Genomic DNA, 9,848 nt, shown 5'->3' on the forward strand with positions numbered 1-9,848 from the left:
CAAGTGCTGAAGCCCTGCATTTTGTGTGGATTTGGCCACAAGCACACCTGGAGGAGCACCATGAAATTTAAGTGCTTTTGATCATCTCAGTCTTATTTGGCTCTTGATTTTAGGGGCTGGAAGGCAAAACCAAGCCCATGTCCTACAACACTCAATGCCAACAACACCTACAGGGGATAGAACAGCGTGGGCAGGCCTGTGCCTTGCTGCCAGGCAACCCCTCCCCAAGGCCTCCACAGCCTAGGAGAAAAGCCACAGCACTTTTGGCCAAGATCCATACACTGCTGCCCCTTTGCATGCCCTTAAACCCAAGTCAAGGCTCCAAAAGGGTCCCAGTGTGCATTAGGGTGTCCTGTCTCTCCAGAGTGTGACAGGACACCTCCAACACACAGGCTTGTGCTCTGCCCTCGATTGCCAGAGCGCCTGTAGCCAGATTTCCTAGGCACACATTGGCTGCATTCCCAGTGCTTGCCCTAGCAGCAGGTGATTGCCTCCAGCTCTGGAGGTGATTTGCCCATGCTCAAACTCGAAAAGCAGGATACCAGCATGCCTAGAAGCATGGCCAGGTTTGGGTTGGGGTGTCCTGAAAGAAGGGAGATCCTTCTTGGATTGGGGCTTTCTTTCCTTTGCCCACTTTCCCAGAGGCGATTGGAGCTTTCCTTAGCAGGCCCTTGCAGCTCCTTCTCCCCAAACCTGCGGCTCCACAGCCTGCCCAAACCCTTTTATGGTTTCTTGGGCTTCCTTTATGAGCCAGGGCAACAGCTAGGCATACCTGCCTGTTTTCTCCCAGCCCCCATCAGCACTCCTTGCCAGAACCCTCCTGGATCCTAAGGCAGGCGTCTAATTGCTCCCAAGGACCAACCAACACCTGTTTCTGTTTCAAAGTTTCACTGTGTGCACCTTGCTCCAACTGCGCTGCCCAGAGAGAAGTGCAGCATTGGCAACTTGAGTTGAAAAAGGAAATGTATTTCAGCTTGTTACCCTCAGTTCTTACAGATAAATAATGAGCTCTGTTACAAGCTTGCTGTATGTAGTTACATCTCTGCTGACTCCATGGCAAACAGCAGATCACCGCCAGTTCACACCATCTCATCACTGACAGGTTACAAGGTGGCGCCTGTACAGATCCATGCATGAATGGAGCACGACAAATATCCCTGGCCCTCTTTAAATACCCACAGAGCTGGGAGACAACTATAATGCAATGTAGATTTACATAGCAATTGAGAGATAGATAAAAATAACAATCTGCATTGTGCAAATACACTGACTTCTATTTAAAAATGGCTCTACACAGCCCATACAGAGCTATACAATGACCAAAGTACCCAGCCACACCTCCATGTCCTTGTAACTAAAGACACAGAACTGTGTATAGCTCTACTGTTCCGTGCATACTGATGTAGAACTGGAGACAGAGAGACAGAACTATACAGAGGCACAACTATACAGAGGCTGACCCGGTGCAAACAGGACTAGGACAAGATGCAGAGGGAGGGCGGCCGGCCCATCTGCCCCCGCTCCCCCTCGGTCCCTCGGTCCCGCGCAGAGAGGCCCTTCTGGAAACGCCGAGCAGACGGAGATCTCTAGGAAGCGAAGGGAGCACTGAGTCACTCTCGGCACGCCCTCAGCCCCGCCATAGCCTCAGCACGCCCGCAAGCTCCCCAGTCCCTTCAAAGCCTCCTAGCCCATCAGCCCCGCAGTGCTGCCATCCCCCTGAGCCCCCCACAGTGCCCTGAGGCCCTTTTAAAGCTCCATTTTAAGTCCAGCTGCACTATACCTATGTTTCTACCTGTGTGAGTAGGAGTCAGAAACATTATTGCTCAGTGGTATTAACCTGGTTCTGTGTCCTGTTTTTCAGTAACCAGAGCATCTTCTTCCAAAGCTGGTGCAGTTCAGCCTTTTCTGCACCTTCCTCCTGTTTCATTTGTATGAGTGTCTGATGTATTTCAGCCACCTGTCAACAGGGACAAATTACCCACCCTGTCACCTCTAAAGAACTGGAGGTCTGATGCAAGTTTTCCAACTACTGTCAACATTACCATATTAGGCTGGAGAATGGATTAATGTTGAAAGAACCAAGCCACATTTACCTGCTTCCAGCTGAGCAATAACAGATCCCAGGGCATTGTGTAGGACTTGTCCACCTTCCAAGGCACACTACTTAAGTAAGGTGACCTCAAGAGCACAAATTTTGACTCCTGCATGAATTCAACAGTAAGAGTAGATCCAGACAGCCCTTGGATAAACTCTTAAGAAAAAAAGAAAGGCTCATTAGATCTCTAGCACTATGAATACAAAGAGAAGAGCAGCAGTCCATGTTGAAATTTCTGTGTGGAAAAATAAATAGAGCTGAAAAAGAGAAAGCAGGACGCTTGTTAACTGCATTTAACAGCTCCACCTCGTGGTAAACTGACTATTTCTGCAAGGCCATGCTGACAGGGACTTGAGGAGCGCTGGGTGGGTCAAAGCTAGGGGTGCGCTGGTGCAACTTCACCTGTCCTCATCATCTGCATGGAAGGCAGAACACAAAGCACAGACAATCGAGTTCAGGTTGTGCAGGAATCCCACCTTCCTCTCTTGTGATGAAAATTAGGTAGTTCTGATAAAAAGGAAGTTCCTTCTTAGGAGAGAGACAGTAGTCAAACTGCCTCTAAATATTCATTGTCTTGATAATTACACAATCTTCCTACATACACCATTTCTGCTTGTTACCACTAGAAAAGTGGAAGAAAATCCCATACAAACATGCTAAGTTTTCCAGAAAATACAAAAATGTCTTTCAAAATCTAACCAAAATTAGTAGGTTGAACTGCCAAAAAATACTACTGATTACCCTAAAAATTTTGCTCATTGCTGCTGTAAATGACTAAAAAGAAAACAATTACTTTAAGGGATTTTTTTTCTGAAAAAAAATTAAAATTAAGGAAACAAATGAACACTCCAGTTAGTTGCAGTGACAACTGAGAGGCAGATTTGTCTCTAACTGTGCCTCTCTGAATAGGATGATATGTATTTTGTGATCTTAAAGCAGGGAAAAACAAGCCTGCTAGTTAATGCAGGAAATGAACCAGCATAGCTAAATGCTTAAAAGCACTGAGTTTAGTCAGAGGACAGAGGATAACACAGAATTATCTTAACTACTAATCTCAAGTACAATTATTGCCCTATCAAAATGGACAGGATCAAGAAACTTTATCCAGTTACAGCATCCTGATACACCAATGTGTGACAAGGCTTTTTTAGAAATAACGCCTAATTTGTGTGTTAGCAATGACATCCACTGTATTAGAAAGCCTAAGAGTGAATTTTGGTACTCAATATTGTTTGCCTTACATAGAGTTCTGAGAGATTTTGATCTGCTAAGCCTCCTTTGACAACTGTTTTGTTGGATGATTAGAGTTGTCATGGGAACTTGATCATTACCTTATTTAAAAAAAAAAAAAAAAAAAAAAGGGAAGAAAAAAATTAAAAAGGGGAAAAAAGGAAAAAAAAGAAAAAAAAAGATTTAGTGTTAAAGATCACATGTAATGAGAAAAAATTCTGTCTACAAAACTTACTCCATTACTTTATATGAAGTCCAGTGTTAATGTAGTAATCACTGAGCAGAATCTACTTTGATTCTTCTGCACAGCCTTCTGAGTCCTCTTATTTTAAATGAAAAGCTTTCCAACTTCCTAAGCTAATTACCAACAACTATGTGAAACCTCTATATATTACATAATCCTGCAGGCACAACCGACAATATACAAAGCACATTCAGTCATGCCATGAAAGATCTACATCCAAGCATGATACTGTTTTGTATAGTGACAAAAATGCAGTATCTGAAAGCAAAACTGAGTTATTTCAGTATCAGGCACTAGCGATCACACTTTAAGAGGGTATTTATATTGAAAATACTAAGAACTTTAGAAAAATAGAGATTGTTGCTGTCAGAGACTGACTTAATATGCAACCTTCTGTCACAAATCTCCAAAAGACACCCCAAGTACATGGTTACTATATACTGCAACAGGCTGTCATGCACCATGCACCATGTTTCTAAATGAAATTAACATTTTAAATACATTTAAATAATTAACAGCAAAATTCAGTAACAATCCACTTCATGCTGAAAGCTGAAAAAATAAGATAAAACAAGATAAACAAGATAATTAATTGGATAAACTAGTTAAAGCAGAGAAGCATTGTCAAGTGTTTCTTCAGCTACAAGCAAAGAAATTTCCAAACATGGAAATTTCATGTATTTGTTTCAATTAATGTTTTCCCTTCTAAGCTTCGCTGCTACTTAGCCTAAACAATAAATACAAATTCAAATACACTGAAATTAAAGTTTGCTGTGGTTTTACAGTGGGCACAAAAATAATGCAAACCTCAGCTTCTCCAAAGATATCACAGGACTAAGGGCCTCAAGAAAACATGATCCAAGCCTCAGCTCTGCTTTATTCCTGTATTCAACTCCATATTTACACTTTTCAAGGAGAGAAAAAGTGGATCTGGACCATAACTGATAGTAACCGGTCTGGTTCAAGACCAATGGCCTTCTTATATTCTACTTTGGCCTGATCATGTTGCTTTAAACCAGCAGCTGTCAGGCCAATGAATAACTAAGAATTGTAGATATTTTTGTCTTGCTTCAAGACTGCCTAACATTACACATTTTTAAGTGAAAAAAAATGAGTGAAATGCATCTTATATGTCTATTGCCTGAGTTTTGTCATTGCAGTTTAATGAACTATTCAATTGGGTAATAGTAGAGGTTAAGTAATTTTTTGGAAAAAAATAGTAAATTCAGCTTTTCTTGCCAGAAAATGTTACATATCTGAACTGTTCTTTCAGTAAACATACTTGGAGCTCAGCAATCAAAGATCCTCTGTGAGTTCTAGACTACAAGAGGATTTTTAACGCTAGCATCCTACACTTCATAGTCTTATCACCACATATAAGCAAATGCAAAAGGAAAGGGTTCACCTGTGCTCTACTAACATGAATGATCAAGGAAGTTATGAAAATGAAACCTGAAAATCAATTTCAACCATTATGTCAATAAGGTACTCTATACTCTACATTACTTTACAGCTGTACAGGTAGAGGCAGCAAACAAAATATGCAAAAAATATTGCTTTCCAAGTAATAAAATAATTACCTTGCAGTGCTTTGAGGCTTCCTTATATTCTGTCTTTCCTATGACATCTCCAGTTATCTTTTTACATTGTTCCCACCTCCTTATTTGACATTATGGATGCCAAGTAAAAATTGCATATAATCAGTTCTTATAAAAAGATATACTGAACTTAAAATATTGTTTATATCTACTATAATTACATAGAGATTATTTTAAACACTGCAAAATCCCAAAATACAGACACATCAAGAACTGCCAGAAAAAACATGGTTTAGAAATGCTTAAATTTAGCTCCAATAGAGGATTCAATCAGTATTCTAAGCAGCTAAATGATACAAAATAATAACTCCAGAATGAAAGCTTTGTTCAGGTTTAGATAAATTTAAACAGGGGGAGATGTGTTATAGTACAGGCACATCAATTACTGTGGCACCCTCCATGTAGCCTCTTTTTAAGGAGGAATTGCTAAGCCGTGAAGTGTTTTCAAGGGGCATTTTGCACTGGACATGTGCTTGAGTGACTCCTGGGGACCAGGGCTTCTCTTGCCAGCCTTTTCCATGGCCAGTCTGTCGCTGGCACTGTGTGGCCTCGGTGCTCCTGTCCCTTCACACATGCTTAAAATCACTTCCAAACACAGCCAGAGAGGCAAAAAGTGAAAGCATTCAAGGACACGCCAAAGAGGCATTCATGCTTTTGAACTCTTGTCATAATAATCATATATATCAAAGTTTTTTGCCTCAAATGAGCCTTAGAAACATCACGATCAAAACTGTCTGAGAAACCACAGTGGTGGTGTCAGCACCGAAAGAGAAAGGAAAAGCAAGCAGCTGAAGAAGAAAAAATGTCTTTCAGTAGCTGAAATGCAGAAGATAAAGAGTAACAGAAGGACCCAGTGATAATTCTGTGAGATAAATTAGTAGATAATTAGTAATGAAAGGAAAAATGAGGAAAGCGATTTTCAAACTTTCCCTTGGAGCTCAGAAAGTACTGGGAAAAGTCTCTCCAACTTACATTGATCGTGGAGGGACATTTGTCTCCCAGAAAGGCACCGATGCCTTGGTCACCACAATGCACTCCGCTGCCGTCCAGCCTGAGCTGCGCTGTCACCCACGGCGACAAGGGACACTGCAGCAGCACCTGCCCGGGCACGGCTGCAGACGCAGCTCCCGCAGCCCCGGGACACGCTGGGAGCTGTGGTCCGGGAACACGCTGCTCTCTGTGGGCCGCCTGCGGTTCCTGATAAGCGCCGGGGGAGCGGCCGCATCCCGGTGGGGAACGGGCTCATCCCGGCGTGGAGCGCGGAATCGCGGCGCGGACTGCTAAGGCTGTGGCGGAGAGGCTGTGGCAGCGAGGGCTTCCCGGGGGCGGTGGCTCCCTTGAGCTCCAAGCCGAAATGGGCTGTGTTGGCGGGGTGCGCTCCCCGCCTGCATCAGCGCACGGCATGGTCGGGCTCCGCTCGCGGGCGGGTCCCGCGCTCAGGTGCGGCACCCGCAGCGGGGCACGGCAGCCGCTCCTGGAACCGAGCCGCTGCGCGGGATGAACCCTCTTCCGTCGGCTTGGAAAGCACAAGGGAAAGCAAGGACCATAAAGGCTGCTGTCCTTGCTATGCTGTGTCCCAAGAACGTTTGGGATGGGATGGATTGCTCCTGTGATCACAGATGAAAAATTTTCCTAAGATGTTGGGCCTTACACATTGATTGACTCTGGCTTTTATTAATTATAAAAAATACTACAATTCCAGATATGCCCAGCTAAAAGGATACAGGAACTAGTAGCTCTGTTTTTATGAATTTGTAGTAGCTTTTTTACAGTGAATTTATTATTCATAGATTTGTATCCATAAATCCAATATCTATCAAGACAGGTAGAGAAGATTACTTTTTCATTCCCAAATACATAATATATCCCCTTGTGAACAGCTAAAACCAGAAAATCTTTTGCCATTTTCTCACCACTCTTTTCTCTGTTTACCCAGCATACTGGACCTGCTTTACTCACAGGAAAGGGGAAGCCTTGGTTTCTCTGCCTCACCCAAGCCCTCCTTACTGAGGAATCCAAAATAAGCTCCATGCTATTATGTCAAAGGCAGATTAACCATTTTGATTACACTAGTAGAGAGCTGGAAATGTTATGTGCTATTGAAACTACCAGCTTTTTCTGGAGAAAATAAAATGCTTCAACTCCTGCAGGCTGTTCAAAAGTCTGGGCTTTCATTTGAAAGTGTGCCTGCTTCAGTGGTGGGTGGTGCTCCCTCTGGAAGACTCTCACTGGTTTAAACAAATGTGACAAAGGTTCTCTTCACAGTGAAGAAGACTGGGCTGTGTCAGGTCTTCAGAGCAGTGACCTGTGGCTTGAGTAGCCACTTTCCTTCTGCTGTCTTACATCTGGCTCTGTGCTTCTCACAGTGATTGCTAGAGGGATGTGCTGATTGGCAATTCAGTTCCTAAATTGCTTCTCGAGGTTAACCAAGTGATGACAGGCTCTGCTTGCCATGCAGCTTGAGATCCTGGATGACATATGCTTGCTAAAGTTGCTCAGAATTAGGATACTGCTTCAGGTCCCTCAAAACCAACAAGTCCTACATAGTCCTTGTAGAGTGGGTCTCCAGAAAAAGCTGCATATTTTTCATATTCTTAGCCCTGTTCAAGCAGCTTCTTTCACTGAATAGACATGTTGCCTGGGCAGTAACCAAAATGGCCTACAGTTGTTCAAACAAACCATTTCTGTGTTGGAGAAACTTAACAGTATGTGGTTGACAGGATGACATGTCAGTTGTGTACTTTCTCACAAGAAGTTTCAGGTCCAAGTCCCTTTTTCAAGTTCCACCTGCAGATTACAGCTTTATTTCCAGTTTGTCCTACTGAGTGCTTGTTCCAGTTTGCAGTTATAGTAGTGTACCAAATGAGGAAATTAGTCTTTAGATAAACTCAGCTACAAGCTGAAACCAGCTGCTGAGATGTCATGGTTAACTCTACTGGTGCTAAATGAAATTATTTCTTCTACAATGCTGTGCTATCCAAGAACATTTGCTGCCAAAAAACAAATTGAGGGAATTTTTTCTTGAGAGTGCATTCCCTGGTATGAACTATAAAGGGTAAAGAAAATTACAATAACTGTGAACTGAGTGATGGAAGGGTGGCTAGGGAGGTAATTAAGAGCTTGTGCTGAAAGGTTAAAATATTTGGAAGAGTGTCATTGTAACTGTAATATTAAAACATTTCAGTAATTTACAAGAACTATTTCCTATGGTGGAGCCCAATTTACTGCTGTTTTTGGGCACTCAATGACACCTTACAAAGTCTAATTCTGTGCAGCATCCTTTGTAAATTGTCACTTGGATGGTTAGCGCCCATCCCTAGGGAATTGTGTGTAACAGAAGCAATAGCAACACAGACTTTTCAGGTTTGGTCTCCTTAATTTACTGGGGGCAGGGCGGAGGCCATTTTAATCTCAGAGGTTATTACAGAAATTTCAAATAGTAAAAACTGAAGGGTTAATTTGAAAACATATCTCCTAAGCTACAAAAAGAGCAGAGTATGAAATTGATAGCATCAATCAATTGATAATTGATTATCTGATCTGTGTTCTGGAAAAAAGGAAGACAGAAAGAAACTTATGCACCTGATGCTATATCTAATGTCTAATGCTTAACACTGATATGTTAAATATAGCTTTTATTTGAAATGGTTATTTTTAAAACAGATACAGACTAAAAAAAAAATTTAAAAGCACGTTTTCTTAATAAACATTGAAGATTGCAGTGGGAGAATCATCTTCCTTCACGAGCTGTGCCAGTGTTTATCTGACAACATCTCTCACAAGGGTTCAGTCTCTCAGATGTTGTAGAACAGGACTGATAGTAATGAGAGCATTTTAGCTGCAACAGGATAATTGGAAATTGGATTTTTCTTTCTGTCATGTCCTTTGGGATCTTCTACAATTTGACAGATAATTGTGATGGTAATGCTGGTGGTGTAATAATAATAATAATACGAAGGATGATCATAAGTATGTCTTGTAGTTGAATAGCAGCCTGAGACAGTTATTTGGGAGAATTTTTATTAAAAGCCCCAGCATATGCCGAGAACAAACCCATTATCCACCTTGTGTGGAGCTGATAATGGTCAAAATGATATTTTTCTCACTTCTATTCAAATTAATCACCTTAGGCAATCAGGGAAGAGACTTTTTCTGGTCTGAAGTATTTAATTTTTTTCTTCACAAAAGCTTTGCAACACTTTACACAGTAATCAGTCACCATATTCCCTTGATTTGGGGAGAAAAACCACCTGAGAACCTCCATGCAAACAGTATGTTGGTGAATTAGAGTAGACAAAAGAAATAAAAAGAAAGGAAAAGAAGGTAAAGAAGAGAGAGGGAGAGGGAGAGGGAGAGGGAGAGGGAGAGGGAGAGGGAGAGGGAGAGGGAGAGGGAGAGGGAGAGGGAGAAAGGAAAATGGAAAAGGAAGGGGAAAGGGAAGGGGAAGGGGAAAGGGAAAAGGAAGAGGAAGAGGGTGAGGAAGAGGAAAGAGAAGAGGGAGAGGGAGAGGGAGAGGGAGAGGGAGAGGGAGAGGGAGAGGGAGAGGGAGAGGGAGAGGGAGAGGGAGAGGGAGAGGGAGAGGGAGAGGGAGAGGGAGAGGGAGAGGGAGAGGGAGAGGGAGAGGGAGAGGGAGAGGGAGAGGGAGAGGGAGAGGGAGAGGGAGAGGGAGAGGGAGAGGGAG

At 42.7% G+C, this 9,848-nt stretch overlaps 1 protein-coding gene across 1 annotated transcript; it reads right to left on the reverse strand.

Moving 5' to 3' along the window:
* Nucleotides 1–950: 950 nt before the first annotated feature.
* Nucleotides 951–6,299, reverse strand: LOC135289725 (superkiller complex protein 3-like). Its single transcript, XM_064403563.1, has 4 exons — nucleotides 6,140–6,299; nucleotides 2,094–2,201; nucleotides 1,838–1,957; nucleotides 951–1,586 (listed from the first exon to the last, which is right to left on the reverse strand). The coding sequence occupies exons 2-4, from the start codon at nucleotides 2,127–2,129 to the stop codon at nucleotides 1,476–1,478; spliced, it is 267 nt and encodes an 88-aa protein (XP_064259633.1). The 5' UTR covers nucleotides 2,130–2,201; nucleotides 6,140–6,299; the 3' UTR covers nucleotides 951–1,475.
* Nucleotides 6,300–9,848: the final 3,549 nt, after the last annotated feature.

Source organism: Passer domesticus, chromosome Z (genome assembly GCF_036417665.1).
Source record: "Passer domesticus isolate bPasDom1 chromosome Z, bPasDom1.hap1, whole genome shotgun sequence".
Taxonomy (NCBI): domain Eukaryota; kingdom Metazoa; phylum Chordata; class Aves; order Passeriformes; family Passeridae; genus Passer; species Passer domesticus.

What these genes read in the sequence shown, in the direction of transcription:
- LOC135289725 (XM_064403563.1), bottom strand. Translation starts at nt 2,129, where the DNA reads ATGCCCTGGGATCTGTTATTGCTCAGCTGGAAGCAG. An exon ending in TATTGCTCAGCTGGAAGCAG is followed by an intron (nt 1,958 to 2,093) that starts GTAAATGTGGCT and finishes CCCTGTTGACAG; the next exon opens with GTGGCTGAAATACATCAGAC. An exon ending in AAAACAGGACACAGAACCAG is followed by an intron (nt 1,587 to 1,837) that starts GTTAATACCACT and finishes TTCGCTTCCTAG; the next exon opens with AGATCTCCGTCTGCTCGGCG.